The sequence below is a fragment of the Silurus aristotelis genome, assembly GCF_946808225.1.
Source record: "Silurus aristotelis genome assembly, chromosome: 3".
NCBI lineage: Eukaryota > Metazoa > Chordata > Actinopteri > Siluriformes > Siluridae > Silurus > Silurus aristotelis.
Window position 1 is genome coordinate 22,540,163 of NC_139576.1, and position 22,893 is coordinate 22,563,055.

The 22,893-nt window shown below is 37.5% G+C and overlaps 1 protein-coding gene across 1 annotated transcript; it reads left to right on the forward strand.

Annotated features, from left to right (window-relative positions):
- The first annotated feature begins 11,570 nt into the window (after positions 1-11,570).
- Positions 11,571-22,100, forward strand: sctr (secretin receptor). The gene is made up of 13 exons (XM_083538054.1): positions 11,571-11,961; positions 12,845-12,953; positions 14,259-14,354; positions 14,442-14,548; positions 16,286-16,395; positions 16,491-16,623; positions 17,331-17,484; positions 18,407-18,467; positions 19,784-19,853; positions 20,104-20,195; positions 20,347-20,485; positions 21,342-21,383; positions 21,681-22,100. The coding sequence occupies exons 1-13, from the start codon at positions 11,902-11,904 to the stop codon at positions 21,828-21,830; spliced, it is 1,323 nt and encodes a 440-aa protein (XP_083394180.1). The 5' UTR covers positions 11,571-11,901; the 3' UTR covers positions 21,831-22,100.
- The last annotated feature ends 793 nt before the right edge of the window (positions 22,101-22,893 follow it).

Genomic DNA, 22,893 nt, shown 5'->3' on the forward strand with positions numbered 1-22,893 from the left:
TTACAAAGTTTTACTCCTATTTAAGAGAATGACTTTTATTTCCTTATCAAAATCATCAACTTGTATTCTCAATCCCTTGCCTGCAAGTTTCTTCAAACAGATAATCCCCAAAGTACTTGAACGTGTTCTAAAAAAAATAAACTTTTCTATTAGCACTGGTTATGTTCCTAAATCTTTTAAACTGGCAGTTATCAACCCCCTAATTAGGAAACCTGAACTTGTCCATTGTCAGTTGTCCAACTACAGGCCAATGACAAACCTCCCCTTTATCTCCAAGATTCTAGAAAGGATTGTAGCACAGCAGTTATGAGGATTGAGTGAAAAGAATAACATTTTTGAAAATTTATCAGTCAGGATTTAGGACTCATCATAGCACAGAGGCAGTGCTGGTTAAGGTGGTAAATGATCTGCTATTGCAAAAGTAATAATTGATTAATAATGAATAAATAATTCATATTCATTTATTATTAATTAGGATCCTCCTTGTTTGACAAAAAAATTTAAATAAAGGGAACAGTTTTCCCCTAGCTTAGGTCTTATTTGACTGATTGTTATCAGTTTGTTGATGTAAATGTGAGTTCTCTTCACTCTCTGAGGTAGAGTTTGGTGTTCCACAAGGATCTGTTTTAGGCCCACTGCTTTTCTCTTTATATATGATGCCTCCGGGTAAAATTATACATAAACATGCTATTAGCTTCCATTGTTATGCTGATGATACACAGTTGTATGTTTCAGTAAAACCAGATGCCAGAGATCAGCTTAACAATGTTGAGGATTTTGTAAAAGACATTAGACAATTAATGAAGTCGGAAGACGGAAGTACTTATACTAGAACCACATGCAACTAGCAATACACTTTTGGATCACGTAGCATCTCTGGATGGTCTTATCTCAGAGTGTACAGCAGTTAAAGAGTTTGGTGTGATTACTGATCCTAGTCTTTGAGGATGTGAATAACGTTACCAGGATAGCGTTCCTTCAGCTTAGAAGAAATATTGCTACAATTAGGACATTTATGTTGTTAAAGGGTGCAGAAAAACCAGTTCATGCTTTTGTTACATCTAGATTAGGCTACTGTAACGCTTTACTGTCTGGGTGTTCGAGTAAGTGCATAAATAAGCTTCAGTTAGTTCAGAATGCAGCAGCAAGAGTCCTCACTAGATCTAGAAAATATGAGCACATCACCCCTTTTTTAATCAGTCTACACTGGCTCCCAATTAAATCTCGCATTTATTATAAAATACTACTACTGACGTATAAAGCACTTAACAGTCTCGGGCTACAGTATCTTAGTTTACTTCTGTACCATTATGACCCCCCAGACCTACTTAGTTTTTAATGATCAAAATGCACATTTGTTGATACCTCAAAAAAGACTCCTGCAGGAGGCAGATCTTTCTCTTATAAAGACCCACAGTTATGGAACAGGCTTTCATTTAGTGTTCGGGACTTAGACACAGTCTCAGTGTTCAAGTCGAGGCTGAAAACATATTTATTTGGTAAAGCCTTTTATTGTTAGGCTTTTCTTAAGTAAAGGACCAGATCTGGAGGAATCATGAATATAGAGTGAGAGATATTTATTAAACTGAAATTATTGTATGCTGTCATCCCCTCACTCTCACACAGGTTTCTCTTATCCCAGAGATCCCTAACGTCTGTGTTACCTTCTGGCTCTCCTTTTTAGTTATGTTGCCATTGCGAGTCTTGCCAGAGTCCCCAATAGCACAATGTCCTTAAATTTTATACAACAATAAGGACACTTAATAATCCATATTTCTCTCCACCTGTCCCCTCTCTCTCTTTCTATTTCTCTATTTCTCTCTCTCTCTCTCTCTCTCTCTCTCTCTCTCTCTCTCTCTCTCTCTCTCTCTCTCTCTCTCACTCTCTCTCTCTCGCTCTTTCTCTTTTGGTCAAGTTAAACATGCACCTGAGGTACCAGTGACCACTATTCCTGGCCCTCTCCTATCTTTGGATCTGCCCGCTTTGTCTCGGGCTGCCTCTGGATAGTTTTCTCTTGATTAGAGGATTAGATGATGTTACATATATATGGTCTGAGGATCAATGCAATTACAGAGTAACACAGGAGCTTTGAGGATAGATTTGAACTGTACTTAATGTTAGCAGTCTGCTACACTGTCTCAGGATTACAGTTTGCATTTGATCACTATCAGTGCACACCTCAACATGATTTAGCTGTAATAAATGGACATTCGGTGCCACCCAGATGAGAATGGGTTCCCTCTTGGTTCTGGTTTCGCTCAAGGTTTTTCCTTGTGGCATCCCAGGGAGTTTTTCCTTGCCACAGTCGCCACCGACTTGCTCATTAAGGACAAACTTATTCATTCTTTATTACTACATTATCTGTGTAAAGTTGCTTTGAGACAATGTCCATTGTTATAAGCAATAATCAAATATAATGAATTGAATTGAAATTGAATGTTAACAGTTCCAAGGAATAAATCTAAATTATATAACCTGCGAGAGGACATGGAAATGGATTTCTTTGATTAAGACTAGCCTCTGATATAACCCCAAGAAAAACACAATAGTGTAAACCTAGAAATCAAGAAAAATCTAATTTAGTGAAACACTCTGCCTACTGGGTGTTTAATGTGTGTGTGCATAGGCTACTGCAATAGACTCTGACTAGCATAATGAAGATTATTGATGAGTAATAAATAACTGAGGTTCTCATAGGATACTATCAGTGAATCAGACAAATGACGTATAATCAAATTAGAATTAAGCATAGCTGTTAAGAAATAAGTGCAGGTGATATGTCAGTGTTGTTTGGGATGCTGCGATAATTAGAAATAGACAGAAATAAGTGGAATTGTTGTTCCTTTCATGTTCTATGTTTATTTATTGTGTTCATTTATTGTGTTTATTTTGTATGTGGGCACTTTATTCAATATTTTTTGCACTTGCATCCTCTTCCTATTCATTACATGGCACAACTAAAAGCAATGATTAAATTTCACAAATGTAATTATCACACCTTCATGAGCTACATTTAATTCAAGCACTTTGTTTTGTAGGATGACATGGTGAATGGCATTATGTAGTGTTCAAATTCAAATTAAATTCAAATTCAAAATTAATTTGTCACATGCACATTCATACAAAGTACGACATGCAGTGAAATGTTTTTTACGGCTGTCCAACATTTAAACATGAAAAAAGAAATAGAATATAGGGATGAAAAATTAAATAAAAAAAGTATAAAGTATAAAGTAGAGGAAAATATATGTATATACACATAAAGAATCGGTTCCCTCACCGAATTTATTATCCCTGGTTTAATCCTGAGCTCCAGTTACACATGTGGTGTCTTTTTGGAATTATTTTCTCTTGTCAGTTTCTGGTTTTCTTGATTTGCATCCAACTTTTTACATATTCATGCTGTGTAAATATGCAAGTGATCACTTATCAGCAGATAAAAGTCATTGCCTTACCAACAAGTTTCTCACTCTTGCTCTGTCTCACCTGCATTCCCTCATGGCATCAATGTACTGGACTGGTATCCTATCTACGTAGGGTGTATTACCTCCTTGTGCTTAGTGATTCTGTCCACAAGGCCTCGGCAACCATTACCAAAATAAGGCAGACTATTGTCTATAATAATTACCAAACTGAAGATGTATGAATGACATTTCGCTTAGCTGTAGCAACAAACTAATATAAAACCATTAAACAAAGATTGCATGCTAGTAGACATGTTAATAACAGCCTTTGCCTCATATATGAACATTCTGTGTTCATATATGAGGCATATCTGTGAGAATATGTGCAGAATAAATAACACTTAAATGCAAACTTTAGATAAGTAACTAATTTGTGCTGGAGCTGAAAAAAGAGTATAAACCATTCAGTTCAGTGGAACGAGGAAATAAGAAACATGTTAAATCTACTCTTTCCCATCAGTGTGTGTATAAGCAGGTTCTGGGTTTCGCCTGTCATGTACCTGATAAGTACTTGATTAATGCTTTTGTGGTAGATTAATACACAGGTGAGGTGCATATCCCAATGTGTTATACAATACCTAATCAAATCTAAACACATATCTTCCCACACTGTTCTATGTCAATCACACTACTTTGGTTTGCATCAAGGTACACGGCTCTCGTTTTTATTTAATCAATCAGACTTAATTAGTTAGTCGTTTATTTAGACGGTCCATTTGAGAAAGTAATGAACTACTATCCAAAGCTTGCCAAATTAATAATTAGAATTTTTTTTTTATTAGCCATAATGTTTAAGTCATAGGCTTACTTGGTTTCATTTCAAAACAGTACCAAATTAATATGGAACAAAGAAAAAACAATAATTTATGTGTTTATAACTAAGAGACATGAATCAAAAATTCAAAAAATTTACCTTTTTAAGAAAAAAAGAAGGTAATTTTGAATTTGATGGCTGCAACATGTCCCAAAAAAGTTAGGATGGTGCAGCAAAGTCTGTAAAAAGTATGTGTTATTTAAATGAAATAGTTGTAGGAGCACTTTTCAACTAATTATGTTAATTGACAACAGGTCAGTAAGATGATTGGTTATAAATAATGTATCTTATAGAGACAGAGTCTATTAGAAGTAAAGATGGGCAGAGCTTCACCAATCTGTGAAAGACTGTGTCTAAAATTGTGGAGCAATTTCAGAATAATGTTCCTAAACATGAATTTGCTGAACAGTTGAATACCTCATCATTCATACAATACATAATATCATCAAAAGCTGCAAAGAATCAGGAGAAATCTCAAGAAACCTGAGAAAACAGTTCTGTGGTCAGACGATTTTAAATTTGTATTTCTTTTTGCGAGTCATGGACACCATGTCATCTGGACTAAAGAGGAGAGGGAACATCTGACTTGTTATCAGTGCTCAGTTAAAATAATCTGCATCTCTGTTTGTATGAGATTGCATTAGGGCCTGTGGATTGGGCAGCTTGGTCATTTGGAAAGGCTTCAATAATGTTGAACAGTATATACAGGTTTTAGAACAAAAAAATCCTTCCATCCAGAAAACGTCTTTTTCAGGAAAGGCATTGCATATTTGAGCAAGACAATGCTAACTGCATGCTACATCTTTTACAATAGCATGACTTTGTAATAAAAGATTCCAGGTGATGAAATGACCTGCCTGAGGTCTAGACCTTTTATCTTTTGAAAACATATAATGCACAATGAAACAAAAAAATTATTAAATTAATTTAAAAAAACCACAACAAAGAACACCCAGAACTTTTGAACAGCTACAATCCTGTATCAGACACATATAAAACAACATAAGCCAAAACTTTAGCAACTGGTCTCCTCAGTTCTTAGATGTATACAGAAGACATGATACTACAAAGTAATATATATGGCCCTGTCCCAAAATTTTTTTTACCTGTTGCAGCCATCATATTCAAAAGAACCTTTTCCTTAAAATGTTTAGTTTAAACATTTAATATGATTTATTTTGTTTTATTGTAAATAGAATATTGATTTAGGAGCTTTGCAAATCATTGCATTCTGTTTTTATTTACGTTTACACAGTGTCCCAACTCTTTTAAAATTAGGGTTGTACTTTAAGAGTCAGTAATGAAACTTGGGTATTGCAAGTACCCATGGATGTACAACATGGGAATTGCAAGAAGTTTCTGTTTCTAATAGTGATTCAAGCTAGACCATCCGTCTCCATATCACCCTGTCCTCTACATCTGCCTCTTTCAACCCAACTACCTGCATGTCTTCCCTCACTATATCTATAAACCTCCTCCTTGGCCTTTCATTTTTCCTCCCTCCTGGTGGCTCCATCCTCAGCATTCTCCTACCGATATACCCCATGTTCCTCCTCTGCACGTCTAAAGCATCTCAATCGTGACTCCCTCACCTTGTCTCCAAAACATCCAACATGCAATGTCCCTCTAATAAACTAATTTCTAATCCTGCCAACGAAAACCTCACCATCTTCAGCTCTGCTACCTCCAGCTCCACCTCCTGTCTTTTACTCAATGTCACTGTCTCTAAACCATACAACATCTCAGGTCTCACCACAGTCCTATAAACTTTCCCTTTCACTCTTGCAGATACCCTTCTATCACAAAGCACTCCTGCCAAACTTCTCCAACCCACTCCACCCTGCCTGCACTCTTTTCTTCACTTCTCCAACACACTCTCAATTACTTTGCACTGTTGACCCCAGGTACCTGAACTCTTCCACCTTCTCCACCTCTTCTCCCTGCAACCACACCCCTCCACTTAATCACTGCTCTCACTCCCTCCTTACTAATCCTATCAAATTCCTTCTTCACCATCTCCACATCATCCAACCTTCTCTCTCTCTTAATTTCCTTGTTCATCAGCCGCTCAAAATTCTCCCTCCATCCTCTCAACGCACTTTCATCATTAGTCAACCCATTTTCACCGCCATCTTTTATTGCTCTAACTTGCAGCACATCCCTCCCAGCTCGGTCCCTCTGCCTGGCCAATCGGTATGAATCCTTTTCTCCTTCCTTAGTGTCTAACTTCACATACGGCTCCTCATATGCCTTTTCCTTGGCTTTTTCCACATCCCTCTTCACCTGCTGCCGCATCTCCTTGTACTTCTGCTTACTTTTCTCATCTCTCTGTCGATCCCAATTCTGTTTTGCCAATCTCTTTTTCCTTATGCTTTCCTATACCTCCTTATTCCACCACCATGTCTCTTTGTCTTCCTTTCTATTTCCAGAAGTCACACCAAGTACCTTTCTAGCTGTCTCCTTTATCACTTCTGCAGTAGCAGAAGTAACAGTAGTCTCCAGCACCTCTTCACCACCACCGAGCCCCTGTCTGACCTCTTCCCTGAATCTCTCACTACAGTCGTTCTTCTTTAGTTTACACCATCTCATTCTTTTTTCAGTCCTCACTCTCCTCCTCTTATTCGTCACCTCCAAAGCCATTCTACAGACCACCATCCGATGTTGTCTAGCTACACTGTCCCCTGGCAACACCTTACAGTCTCCAATCTCCTTCAGGTTGCATCTCCTACATAGAACATAGTCCACCTGTGTCCACCTTCCTCCACTCTTATACGTCACCCTATAATCCTCCTTTTTTTTTTTTAAAAGTATCAATTAAATTGATGCATTTTCTATAATGACACCCACATACACATGTTTCTTGGTGGGCATTGCCTAATATTTGAAAACTGTTCAATAATATACAGAAATAAAGCTAAGAAATAAAACACATTCTGAAGTAAACATACTGATTGTTTTCTCTGTGTTCTAGCTGGATTATAATACATACATATACATATATACAACTGTATAATATACAGTAGGTCTGTATAATATACAGTAGGTTTACTGGCAGCGCTATGTTGTGTTTTGTGTATTTGTCCTACACTGTCTTGTGTTATCTTTGCACTGTCTGTCTTGCAATGTTTGCACCAGCTTGCACACGATGCACTTTATGTGGCAAGGACGCTTACTAGTCCTTAGCGCTGTGTTTTTCTGTTATGTAGCTTTATGTTGCTTTATGTAGCACCAGGGTTCTGGAGGAACGTTGTCTCATTTTGCTGTGTACTGCAGCTATAAATGGTTACAATGACAATAAAAGCTTCTTGACTTGACTTGACTTGACTTGAGTGTTCAACCTGTGTGATACAGAGAGATAAAACAAGCATTTAAATGTGTAAAGTCTACCTTTATGAATATATTTCTTTGAGAATTTTCCTCATTCATTCAGTTGTTTCTGTTGAACTTGGCTCACATACACAAACTTCAAAAATGAATCTTTAGCTGCCTCTTGTCATATTTTTATACTGTCTTTAGACTTTAAACAATCAAATTGTATACATCTATGGCTTTTTCTGAACTTAACAGCTGTTTAGTTGTACTTGGCTTAAATATCATCACACAATTTTGTGTTGTTATAAACATGAGAAAACTATTATGGTTTATTTATTTCCTCATTAGCTTAATGGTGGTTGCCTCCTTGCTCACTCTCTCCTGGGGCTATGCTTTAGGTACCACTACAGAATCTGCATTCATTAATGCAGGGCTTTGTCAAAGAACACTGTAACACAGACCAGATTCAGTGTTGCTGCCTTTTTGCTGATATGAGAGCTGTTTTACTGATATGACAAAAGCCACTTAGTGAGAGCTGCCTAATGATACAAGCATTTACCCAGCTACTTACGTCATATCGTTTGACTTTTTGTACACTGCAAACAAGGTGTTGTTAGTAAGTAAGCTGTACCATCATGTACAGTGTGGCTGATACTGGGTAATACTGGATGAATTCTATTCTGATTACTTTTCTAAAACTCTGATGGCACTATGAGATGTTGGCAAAGCCGGTTTGGGCACATACAAGGTGTGTTATGGTAAATAGTGCAGTTTTTAGTGTACACAGTCTGAGCTCCATCACAGAGTGCGTGCGTGTGTGTGTTTGTGTGTGTGTGTGTAAGAGAGATACTTGTTTGAATTGCTTGTTGGAAGAGCATTTCTTTTCCCCCTGATGATTACTGAGATCAAATCCTGAACCGATCCTTTCCAAAGCTTTATCTCACACTCTCTCTCTCTCACACACCCATGTTTCTCTGTTGAAAAATGACTGTTATCAACTCCATAAAACAGTCATTTATCAATCACAGAGATGCATGTTGGAGAAAAAACCTACACAGTTGCTCCACTACACTAGTAAAGATTACTATAAGATTGAGATACACAAACATCCTAGATCACTGTCCTGTCCTTATTCCAAGCAAAAGTGGCAGTAGCTATAAAGAGCTTCACGAGAGAACCGGAATTACGTCAAATGGATTATGTATAAACACATTTGTCTGATAGAGCAGCCACATCTTTCCCTCTTTCACATACCCCTAATACGTAATACACAAGTGTGTGCAATCAGCTTCTTGTGTTTGTGTTGGTTACTGGGGAGGGGCCAGAACAGCAATAATCTCTATCTGCTAATCTCTCTACTGTTTACAGAGGGACAGAGAACAATGACAGAAGGAGAACTTCCTTTGCATTAGAGTAGATACCATGAGTAAAGTTGATTACACCAATACACTACTAAAGAACATCTGAACCAGCAATATGGTAGTTGTTGTGTTATAAGGAAAAACTAGCTAGTGGGTCAGGACTGGTGAGGACAGTATCCAGATACAGAACAACAGTTAGTGCAAAGTTTATGGCACCCAACATTAGATTTATAGCTGCACTTTACAGATTTTCACCTTCAGTTATTTTATAAGTAAGTGTAAATTGAAATGACCTTTACTCTCTCATGTCTTTCAGTAGGTCCAATTCAATGTCCTGCACGTTGTCAACTATACCTAGATACATGTGCCTAGAAAATATATCAGCACAGTAAACAGAATTCAGTCACTATTACAAACATGTTTTATTGATTGTTAAGTAAATGTCGCTGTTTTGGGTTTGCAGTGTATTCAGAATCTATCCTGGATCACTAGGCGCTAGGTTGGGATACAACCTGGATTGAACGGCAATCAGTCACAAGGAATTACGCACATAGAGTACATTCACATATAGGGGATTCACATATATTAGAGAAAAACAGTTCATACCAGTACTTTTTTTGGAGGGAAGGTATGAAAGAAACCAGATAACCCAGTGAAAACCTATGAAGACATCACAAAACCAAACACACCAGTAAGGTTAGAACACAGATGTCAGAAAGAATGTAGGAGAATGTTACAAATGAAAGTTTCTCAGAGTTTACTGTGAGGCAACAGGTGGAATATAATATTTATATCACCTTTATAATAAATATATACACTCACTGGGCACTTTATTAGGTACCCCTTTCTAGTACCGGGTTGGATCCCCTTTTGCCTTCAGAACTGACTTAATCATCCATTAAGCGAATCTCCTGTTCCACCACATCCCAAAGGTGCTCTATTGGATTGAGATCTGGTGACTGTGGAGGCCATTTGAGTACAGTGAACTCATTGTCATGTTCAAGAAACCAGTCTGAGATGATTCGCGCTTTATGACATGCCGCATTATCCTGTTGGAAGTAGGGTAAACTGTGGTCACAAAGGGATGGACATGGTCAGCAACAATACTCAGGTAGGCTGTGGCATTGACACGATGCTTAATTGGTACTAATGGGCCAAGAAAATATCGGCCACACCATTACACCACCACCACCAGCCTGAACCGTTGATACAAGGCAGGATGGATCCATGCTTTCATGTTGTTGACGCCGAATTCTGACCCTACCATCCGAATGTCGCAGCAGAAATCTAGACTCTTCAGACCAGGCAACGTTTTTCCAATCTTCTATTGTCCAATTTTGGTGAGCCTGTGCGAATTGTAGCCTTAGTTTCCTGTTCTTAGCTGTCAGGAGTGGCACCCGGTGTGGTCTTCTGCTGCTGTAGCCCATCCGCCTCAAGGTTTGACGTGTGCGTTCAGAGATGCTCTTCTGCATATCTCAGTTGTAACGAGTGTTTTTTTGAGTTACTGTTGCCTTTCTATCAGCTCGAACCAGTCTGGCCATTCTCCTCTGACCTCTGGCATCAACAAGGCATTTGCGCCCACAGAACTGCCGCTCACTGGATATTTTTTCTTTTTCGGACCATTCTCTGTAAACGCTAGAGATGGTTGTGCGTGAAAATCCCAGTAGATCAGCAGTTTCTGAAATACGCAGACCAAGTTCAAAGTCACTTAAATCACCTTTCTTCCCCATTCTGACGCTCGGTTTGAACTGCAGCAGATCGTCTTGACCATGTCTACATGCCTAAATGCATTGAGTTGCTGCCATGTGATTGGCCGATTCGAAATTTGCGTTAATGAGCAGTTGGACAGGTGTACCTAATAACGTGGCCAGTGAGTATATATATAATAATAACAATAATAATAATAATAATAATAATAATAATAATAATAATAATAATAATAATAATAATAATATTAACACACCAACCCCCAAACTTTCAATGAGCTACCACTTTCCACATATACTTTTCCTGACTTCTTCTGTAATAGCTGTGTATGCACAGTGGCACAGCATGTATAGTGTTAAATCAGAGACAACAAAGTCAGGCCTCTAATGTGTTGCTGTTCCTCTGTGTTCTATGTTTTCTCCCAATGTCCAAAACAGGTAGGTAAACAAAACTGCCCGGTAAATACATTTCCTATTGGTGCAAAATGAATTAATGAATAGTGATTTGATAAATGTAACACATTCAATGCTCTTCTTCGGTTGTTCTTAGTATGTCTAAAGGTTAAACGCAAACACTATTTGATGAGAATTCCCAATTTTCTCCAAAATAAGAGAACAGCGGTGAGTAACCACCTGAGACCCAGAGAGTATGATTTAGATCATAGTGAAACTCATTACATTAGTGCTCCCTTGCAGAAGCGCACACAAGGTTAGCAGTAATAGATTTATTTAGGATGATTGCTTGTCTGGTCTTACAAGGTGACATAAATAATGAAGGATGTTTGAGGAAGTCGAAAATCACTGTGACCTACCAGTTTTTTCTTCTTCCCTATTTAGGGGATGGGGCCGAGGGAGGGATCAAGGGTTCAAGGTACCAAGAAATGGGAAGCGACTCGGACTATATGATATTCACATGACGCTGCCTGTATGTAACACGAGCCTCCAGTCGGTCAAATAATCCAGGATCTTGTGGTCAGTGATCGAGTACGGGATGTAATCGAATCTTCGAGTACAGGATGCGATCACGTTTCATGGTGGACGGTTTAACGGGATTGCCATTTTAACTGCTTTAAGTGTAAAGCTGTGATTTGTTCGACCTGGACAGATGTTCATCACACATGGCCATGCGAGAGACTAGAAATGTGCCCATGGGTTTTTGAGAAGACATGCGTGCTATCACGAGAAGGGAAGGTTAACATCTGTGCAGCAGGAACAGCTGAGAGCGGCGCTTTAACTCCAGCATAATGAAGCTTTCAAAGTTCCACAGAGCTGCAATAGCGGCTCTCCTCACCTTCTGTACACCTGTGAGTTCTTTATCATATTATGAAATTATTTTTCTGCAGTTTACTGAGTAAAAATGCGTATTTACTGGCAAATATTGCAATGACGTCCACAAGTAATCAGATGGGTAATAAGTTGTCTGTATTAAATTATACAACTTATTAATTTTTTGTCACCTTTTTAAGCAACTGTTTTGAGCAGTATTTATTAAGACATTGCTTTTAGTATCGAATACCTTAAAACAACACGTTTTCTTTGTGGCTTCTTATTCGCAGCTTGGCCAGAGGTTATTGTACATGTTTATTATAATTCAATAAAAAATAACATACAACAACGAATACATAATCCAAAAACACTACCCAAAACCTCTGAAACAAACAGTTACATTGTATGTGCAAGCCCACATTTATTGCATATAATATAACCAGGAAAATAAAATAAAATTTTAATTGCGTCACCACATCGTAACTTGCACATGAAGAAACATTTATATAAATCTAGCTCGCCTCAAACATCTTGTTTGAATTTTGCTAATATGAAATATTCACTTTTGTTGAACAATTTCTACTTTAATAATCTAATGAATATTCAATCTTTTAATTTAATTTTATTTTACTTTTGACGTTTTTTTTTTTTTTTTGTCTAATAATTTGAATATGATATTTTCCCCTCATGGTTATTGATATACAAAGTTTGCGCTTGATTTTGCAAAACCAATATTTGCCCATCTTTATATGTAATGTGGTAGCATCTAAAATATCTAACATGTATTAAGCTAAAAAAAAAAACGCACGCACGTAAACATTTAAAACTCGATCCTTAGAGTCAGAAATTGGATTATTTAAAAAATTATTATTGAATGACTACCTAGCAGTCGAATATAAATGATTGTTTTTGTGTGTGCAGGTAAAATCCATCCCTTTAGAGTGTGATCCAGAGTACATGTGGCTGCAGGAGGAGGAGAAGTGCAACAACATCATCCACCAAGAAAACATTACACACACTAACTCCACAGGTATTTCATATACACTTATACATATGTGTCATTCCTAAATAGGTTTTTACAATGTTTGGTTCAGAGGAGATCACACTACAAGGGTTTTATATATAATGCCATCCAAATTCATGCACTTAACACATTTTTATACTTGTATGGATTAGTTATATTTTAAATATGTACAGTACACATATACGGTTACTAAATATGCTAAATAAACACCATAATGCATTGTTATCATATTAAACATGTACCCTCATTCACCTTAACCGGTTCCCATGCCCAACCTGAACATTGTCACTGAGTCAGTATTTCCTTAGACATTTACAGGATATTACATTTCTGTTGCTGCATTTATTGTTGTTGAAATGCATTAATAAAAAATTAAATATCCTGTAAATTCTGCATGAATTTCATATTTAGACCTGCATAATTGTTACTAGGGCTGTCAGCAACCAGGCTTGTACACACACTATAAATACTGATCTGTCAGTGCATTGACATTAAAATAACACTAAAATGCAAAACAGGTCTCTCTCTCTCTCTCTCTCTCTCTCTCTCTCTCTCTCTCTCTCTCTCTCTCTCTCTCTCTCTCTCTCTCTCTCTCTCTCTCTCTCTCTCTCTCTCTCTCTCTCTCTCTCTCTCTCTCTCTCTCTCTGTCTCCCCCTCTCTCAATTATCACATATATCATCCAAGACAGAGAGATCCACATTTGTTTCAACCTGTGTGAAACACACTTACAATAACAAGCTGCCTGTGTATTCCTGCTATACATCAGAGAACCAAGATGTTACAGCAGTAGAGAGAATGGTTGAATCCTTAATGTCTGCTGTCTTAAAAGGAAAACATTCATCAGCATGTGAATGACTCCTCTGGGTTGATTGATACTGTGTGTTGTTGTGTATGTGTGCAGTTCCTGATTCCTTCTGACTGATTGTATCTCCTGGCTGGCTTACCCAATTACAGCTACTACACATGAGGAGACTATTTAGATTGCATTATCGGTTATCACATTATTGTATATGATGCACATGTTTAGGGCTAAATATTAAAGTGAATGAAAAAGTTTCAGAGGAGTTTTGGAGACTCACTTGTAAGATATTTTTGGCTGATGTTGAGATATTAATTTCCTGTTAAGCATTATTGGCAAAAAACATTTTGTTTATTTCTCATCATTCTGAACAAAAACAATGTTTTTTTTTATTATTAACCTATGAACTTTAAAAGCAAAGCATGTCTGCCAAATGGTAAACATTCAGTGCTCATAATGTTCAAAGACAATTAATGCTAATGCAATCATCTTCTATTATATAACCCCTGCAGGCTGCAGTGCATTATGGGATGATGTGAACTGCTGGCCTCATGCAAAGATTGGAGATGTGATTTCTCAAAAATGCCCCACCTTCCTAAGGGTCAAAGGTTAGTTTCTTAGTGCTTTTTAGTAATTAAATAATTCAGCACAGATATGTTATTATAGATGATGTATGCATTCATCCATATGAACAGGAAGTATAAGGAGAAATTGTACAGAGAATGGCTGGTCTGATCCATTCCCACCGTATATGCTGGCCTGCGGATCTGAGAATGGCATAGTGCACCCTTCCTCAGAAATGGTATGATTACCACAACCTCAGACATAATACTGGTTTAAAGTAATATGGCAGCATTTTCAACCTAATCTTCATGTGTGGTGTACTAGCTTTGATTACTAGAGACAAGAATTTCAACAAATTGATTTGTCTTGAAAACACTCTTCTTGTTAGTTGAAACTCACGTATAGGGTTAAAATCTGTTCATTTTCATCAATATTTTCTCTATATAGTTATCTTCAGCAGACACAATATCCTGTCCTTTTTAATCCTTTTAACAATGCACAAAGCAGCTTAACAGGAATAAACAGGTTTATGAATACACATTTAAATATCATAAATGTATCCCTAATCAGCAGCACCAATCAGCCTCAGCAGCACTGAAATAGGGCATCAGGGTGAATCCAGCAGTTCTGAAGAGCAGAATGGGACAGTATAGTATTTTAGTAGCAGGTTAAGCTCAACAATGGGAGAAAGCGAGAGTGTGAGAAAGAGAGAGAGAGAGAGAGAGAGAGAGAGAGAGAGAGAGAGAGAGAGAGAGAGGGGGGCTTTGGAAAATCTAAATCACTCAAAATAAATGCAGTCAAATTCAAAGCTATTGGATTTCAATTAAAAATGAGTTTTGACCAAATGAATTTATTCAGTTCATTGCTGTAAATATATTGTTAAAAATACTTGACCTTACTTCATGTATAGGGAATTATCCATGTATTTGTCATCATGTTTAGACTATGGCATTCCTTGTTTGCTTGCATTAGTCATGGAGGCCTGGCTTGTCTGGAGCCTGTCAGGAATGAGTAAGCGTAAGGAGCACTTTACTTCAATTGTGGTGTCTGTGGTTTTTTTGCAGACACGTCTGGGTAGTTTGAGTGATTTATTATTCCAAAACACTAGCTGGTGTCATGGTTCCAATAGGCTTTCAAAAAAAGATACATAAAATCTTGTAGCAGATGTTTCCCATTTTTAATCAACTAACTGTCTGTGCTGAGGTTGAAATTCTGGGAAATACCTTCTTTTAAGAATTTTAGCCAGGAATATTCATAAGTCATAAAAGTTTTAATGTTGTTAAAATTCTACAATAGTTCTGGCCCGCCTTCATTGGCTAACAATGAATTTTCTTGATAAATTGTAACATGCTAGTGATAATGCACTAGACATTGCATGGTGAAGGTGTTAAATATACAGTAATCCCCTGTTTATCGTGGTGGTTATGTTCCAAAACCACCCGCGATAAACGAAAAACCACGATAAACGAACCCAAAAAATGCTATTTTATGTATACAGTACTGTACTGTATAAACATTTTATAATCAATAATTATATTTTTATTACAACATTTAATTATTTCAACATAAAACTCCATAAAAACAATTCCCTATAAGTTTTTTGGTCTATCGTGCTATCCGCAAGAGACATGCAATTCCGCGATAAACCAGGGCATGAGATTCGAACCACAGTAAAGTGGGGGATTACTGTATTTCTGAATTGCTGTTTGCTTAATAACATAAGGAGCTAGAATTCCTAAATAAATAGAGAAAAAAAATCATGCATAGTTTTCATTCTTTGCTGCAGATGTAGTAGACTGATATCAGCTTGAAAAAAATAATGAAATATACAATATATAAAATACTATTCTGCCTTAATCCATAAAATCAACATAAAAACTTGTGATTTTTATGACTTGTTTAGTCTAGTGTATGTGTATGTGTATGTGTGTGTGTGTGTGCACGTGTGTGTGTGTGTGTGTGTGTGTGTGTGTAGATGCTGGTGTCACATGAGTACTTCATATGGGTAAAGATCATGTACTCATTGGGGTACAGCATCTCTGTGATCTCCCTCACCATTGCTATAATGCTGCTGTGTGTGTTCAGGTACAGCCTTGTAAGTGTGTGTAAAGTACATTTAATATAAGCCTAATAAATCTGTCATTAACAGAAATACATTACGGAATGTTTCCTTTTCTCAGAAAACTCCACTGCACAAGGAATTTCATCCACATGCAGCTCTTTCTGTCCTTCATTTTGCGAGCTGTTTTCATTTTCATCAGAGATGCGGCGCTACACAAATCACAGGATTATTACCACTGTGAATCTCACCCGGTACACACAGCACTTTTTTGCATTAAATATGCCCACATAAATTAGGAATACACCAGTGGCGGGCGTTCAGGGCCAGCAAAGCCTTCTCTGCTGGCCTAAACACTATCAGAAGCACTGACCTACATTTACAACCTAAATTCTAATATTTGTTCCATAAAATTGTATTAATTTATTCCCAACAGTTTATTCTCTTTATTTTGTAGTGTTTCTTTTGGCTGCAATGCCTCCAGTATGTGTATGTGGATGTTAGATTTTTTTGTCCAATCAGATTTTAGCCTCTATGTGCTGCCATGTCAATCTAATCTGCCCAGGACCTTCAAAGTCAGTACTGCTGGCTCTTTTACCATAGAGAATAATAAAGTAAAATGTAAAATGTAAAATGGTTTTTACTCTCTCTCTCTCTCTCTCTCTCTCTCTCTCTCTCTCTCTCTCTCTCTCTCTCTCTCTCTCTCTCTCACTCTCTCTCTCTCTCTCTCTCTGTAATGCCACGCATTTGATGGTTGATGGTTTGATGGTTTCTATAATTGCGATGTGATAGTGGTGTTATTAAGTCGAGTAAGTCCACACTGAAGGCCCAGGTACCAAATGCACGGCCCGCCACTGGAATACACATTATAGTTATAACAATATATAATTTACATTATCAGTTAACATTGATAAATGTGTTATTTACTGACTGTAAATTATGAATTTGTACTTTCTTTCAGGTTGGCTGTAAGGTTGCACTGATTTTTTCAAATTTTGGCATACTGGCCAACTATAGCTGGTTGCTGGTAGAGGGCCATTACCTGCATAGCCTCATCCACCTTTCTTTACATTCCCCAAGAAAACGCCTGCAGTGGTACATCAGCTTTGGTTGGGGTATGTCACAATAAATGACTTCTGTAGCTCATCCAACTAATGACCCAGAGGTTTTTGATTCAACATGGATATGAACATGCAAAACTCCACCCAGACAATAACCTAAGAAACAAACCACAGACCCTGGAGCAGTCAGATTAATGCTACTCACTGCACCACCAATTGCTTTCTGACTACAGAAAATCTTGTTGACCAGAAATGAAGTTATTAAGCAAGTAAAATCTTACTGGCATTGATAAACATGCAGTAAACTAAACAAGAGACAGATGATTGTTATACAAAACTTTCTTCTGTAATTAATTAAATGTATTTAAAAATATCAATTTTAGAAGTGCAATAACATTGAATCACGTAATTAAAAAAAACATCACCGTATAGAAATATTTTAGGTTCAATTTAAAGAAAAACTATTTTTTATTTAAAAATTTTTTTAATTTTGCTCCTTTTCAAGAAGGCTGCCAATAATTGCCCTGTGGATTCCAGAATCTCTTTTCACACATTTCTCTCAAATACGCTAGCAAACATTAAGATCTCTTAAGCACACACATAAATATGTACATGGTGTTTTGTTCTTTTAGCAACAATTCACTATTATTTAATGTTATAATAATGAATTAGACTGGCATGTGATAGATCAGTGGTTAAGGTGCTGGATTTCTGATCGGAATTATGTTTTTATTTATTTTTTAATCCCAGCATCACCAAGCTGCTACTGTTGGACTTCTCACTTATATATATATATATATATATATATATATATATATATATATATATATATATATATATATATATATATAACTTATCATAATTGCAAGACGCTCTGAATAGGGGTGTGATGCTATAAATATAATGTAAATGTGAATTATAAATGTGCAATCTTGTACTGCTGAGATAAACTTTGGCTGTGTTCATTTTCACTCAGGCACGCCTATGTTCATCGTCATTATGTGGAGTATCGCCAAATATCTGCAGGAGGATGAAGGGTGTGTTCACACAAACCATCAATACAACATATTGCCACAATCATGTGAAGCGTTGACAGAAACCTCCAGTGGTTGAAGTTTAAGTTTCCAAATAGTTGCAATGCCCTCATTTGTCTGATAATTTGGACTGGCATACACAATACATGTACATACACACATATAGTGTCATGTTCACTACATTACACGTCATTTAATACAACATATACTGATTTGTATCATTCTGAATTTTCGCTTATTGCCAGATTTATTATTATTAGATTTCTGCAAAAAAGAAATATTCCTGCCTACCATTAAGCGAATCAAGGTCACTGTTTGGATTGAAGTCAGTTATTACCAATAACAGCATGTTACAGTGTTTTATTCATATCACAGCCTTTAAGTAAACCTGAAACCCAAGACATATTTCAACACAGTCACACACCATTTCGTTATATAGTTACAAGATGTAATCTATTGATTCGTGTTAATGGATACGAATTTCCCTTTTTCTTTTATGTCACTCAGCATGACTGGCTCCATTTGGCTCCGGCACCATAGCAGTGGAGGCTAAGGATCATATGTAAAGCTGACAGAAATGCGAAATGTAATCTTTATTTTTATCAGAGAATAAGGCAGAAAATATAGCATTAGGGTTAGGATTAGAGTTATACTGTTTGACGCAGTCTCCTTAATTAACATGGAGAATATATTGACTTATTTTGACTGGAACAAACCACAGACGATGGTTTATAACAGCGAATATCTTACAGAATATAATGCAATAAAAATAAGGATACAATCTCCTGATTAGATTTTAAATTATAGTGCTTGAAGATTAAAATATCAATAACAAATGAGAAAAGAACGTGTGGAAAAAAAAATGGCGGAACACCAAAAATACTTCTTATTGAAATACATTGCGTGGAAAGTCATGATTAGTGACATGAAAAAAAGGAAATTTGTGTCAATGAACATGAATCAATAGATTACATTTTGTGACTATATCATGAAATGCTGTGAAACTGGGCTCCATATTTTGACTGATATACATATGACGTCATAAGAAAATTGTGAAAATATGGGAAAATTACACCCCTTAATACATAACCTGCATGCTGCAAGATGTGACAGTAAAATGTTTTATTTTGCAGAACTGATTGATATTACTGGCAACTGATGCATGTGCTGGAAAACGAAACCCCCTTCACTTGCACTTCATTAAATGGAGTAATCTTGGGGATATTTTTCTGTGTATGTGTGTGTGTGTGTGTGTGTGTGTGTGTGTGTGTGTGTGTGTGTGTGTGTGTGTGTGTGTGTGTGTGTGTGTGCATTTTCAGGTGTTGGGAGACAAGAAGCAGAGGCTGGATCTGGTGGATTCTGAGAGTTCCTGTAATCCTGTCCATTACTGTAAGCAAAATATAGACACGCTTTCACACAGTCGGAAGAACTTGTATCTGTCATCTTTATAATTGGAAATCTTTCACCTGTCACATTTCATCTACTCTCATCAAAAATATATACAAGATCTAAATGACATGAATATTGATAGCTTATTTTTGTTGTAATTGTTACATTACCATATAAATAGCATGTTTATTTATTTCCTGAATTGCCTAAAGTTTGTTCGCTGTGTTTGTTTTTATTCGACATCACTCAGGTGAACCTTCTGTTTTTCCTGAGAATCATACAGACAATTGTAAGCAAGATGAGAGCTCCGGACATGATTGGAAATGAGTTTAAACAGCACAAGTAAGTTAAACAGCCAGCACAGAGAGCAATATAAAAATGCAATGTTCCAGGCAAACAGGAAAGAGGAAAGAGACACAGAACAGATGGAACAATTCCGTATTTTAGTTTTACATACTTTTTTGATGCTGTTCATCTGCTGTATTGCATGAAGGAAGCTGGCCAAGTCCACACTGCTGCTAGTGTCACTGTTTGGTGTGCAGTACGCCCTCTTCACTTTTTTCCCTGATGGAGTTGACATCCTTACCTTCCAGATCTGGAACGCCATCGAGCTTGCCCTGGCCTCCACACAGGTGACGGCTTATACAGTTGCTAACTAAAATATAAAACATGACTGGGTGGGCTGTAATAAGGCATGGCATTAAGTTATACCACAGCCTACAAGTTATTTTGCAATTACATCATGGTCCCAAAGTGTCCAATACCACAGCATATTTGGTTTTAGACTGTGTCTCTGGAAGATTCATTTTTAGGACTATAACAATGAGTGTTTGAATGTTTATTAGATTTACTGTCTTTGGAAATGTCACTATAAACAGCAGATGGAAATCATTCCAAAAAGGCACAAGGTTATGGCAAGGTCAAGTGTCTGAAATGGGTTTTTTTTTCCTTTTTTCTTTTTTTTCCTTCCTTTAAACTGCAAGTGTTAACGTCACCATATCAAAAACTACTCATTTTTCTTTAAAAAATTTTTCTTTTATTTTAATCTATTTATTACTCTTAGATCATGTGGGTCATCTACCATGTATAGCAATAGAAACAATAGCGTATTAGAATGACCATATTCATATCAACCTGTGATTTGCCTTGAAGCTGACACTGTTTGCAAGGGCCTTCTTGTGCTGGAAAACTAAATATGAGAAATCAACATTGTCTTGCTAACACATCCACCTAGTATACATTCATGCAATTTGCTTTTGAATACTCCAATCTGATTGGGTAACACCAATCATAACCTATCACTGTTTATTTAACTATATAAGCATGTCCTGTTGTATTTTATTCATAACAGCTCTACAGATTTTTTTTTCTTTTTTCATACCAATGTGCAGATGTTTTCACACCAGGCATTAACCATAAACTAGTTTAAAAAACCTTGGCTCATGCACTGAGAGAATTGACTGTTTGTGTATCTCTTCTATTGTGCAGGGCTTCATAGTAGCACTTCTATACTGCTTTCTTAATGGAGAGGTAAGTGTCTCTGACCTATGTTTACTCAGTCATTACATATTTCTATCTGGAGGTTAAAATAAGACCAATAGAGCAGGTGATTAATAAGAATTAAGTGGATAACCTGAAGAGAACCTGAAGATATATATCTTCAAATATATTTTTTTCTGTAGTCAGCACAATTCATTATTCAACAAACAGCACTAACTATAGTACTTATAAATGTTACACATTTAGCTCCTTTTCATCTTTGATTTCTTATTTCATTTTTATTATAATACACCTATTCAATACTTTCTAACTTTTGACCTTTGGTAGGTTCAGCACGAGATTACGCGGCGCTGGAGACGGTGGCGTCTAAAGCAGCGCATACATGGTGACATCAGACCGCACAACGGTTCCCTTAGCCAAAGTGGCCTACCCCTCACTCAGATCTCACTGCTAGCCAGAGTTAATAACATATCCTAAAGCAGACCATAACACAGCTGGTAAAATATTATACACACGATTTTCTGTAAAGCCAAAAAAACATTAACTCTTGCTAATTACAAACATGACCAAATAAATCAAACTATAAGAATGAACAGTCTCAGTGTAGTTTGAGTGCAGTTTCACTTGCCAGGTTTCTGTCCCATTAATCAGTTAATATAATCTGTTAATAGAATAATAGTTGAGTGAGGAATCCAAGCATTTCTGCTAAAAACACTGCAATATAAGGGAAATGTTTTATGCTGTATTTATATGTGTCAGGCGTGAACGAAGGCGGAAGCCAAAGTGAAAGCAAATCGCGTTTTATTAAACCAAAAAAGGCAGAGCCAACATAAAGCACCCGCAGTGCGGGATAAACCGGCAAACGGCAGTCCGTAAATAATATCCACGGTGCAGGAGGAAGGAAGCGCGGCGCGGAGGCAGCGACGGGGAAGCGTCGGTAGTCCGAGGTGCACTGGGGATGATGCACGCTACCGTGGAGAGAGCGCGGAGTCCGGGAAGAGACGGAGCGTAGCGGGAGAAGCATACGCGGAGAGAAGCATCACCGTGAACCTGCACAGACACACGTGAACCTGCACAGACACACGTGAACCTGCACAGACACACGTGAACCTGCACAGACACACGTGAACCTGCACAGACACACGTGAACCTGCACAGACACACGTGAACCTGCACAGACACACGTGAACCTGCACAGACACACGTGAACCTGCACAGACACACGTGAACCTGCACAGACACACGTGAACCTGCACAGACACACGTGAACCTGCACAGACACACGTGAACCTGCACAGACACACGTGAACCTGCACGCACGAACATACAATAACGGACAGCAAGCGTATGTGAGTGTGAGGCTTTTAAAGGTGGTGTGATGGGTGCATGAAATTAGTCCCAGGTGATCGGGATGAGCCCGATTGCAACGAGCCTCGTGCGGGCGGGGCACGCCCGAGAGCAAGAGCGAGGTGCGTCGGGGAATCCCGGGGTATGACAGCCTCCGAAGGGGGCGTGGCAGGGGGATTCCTGACAATATGAC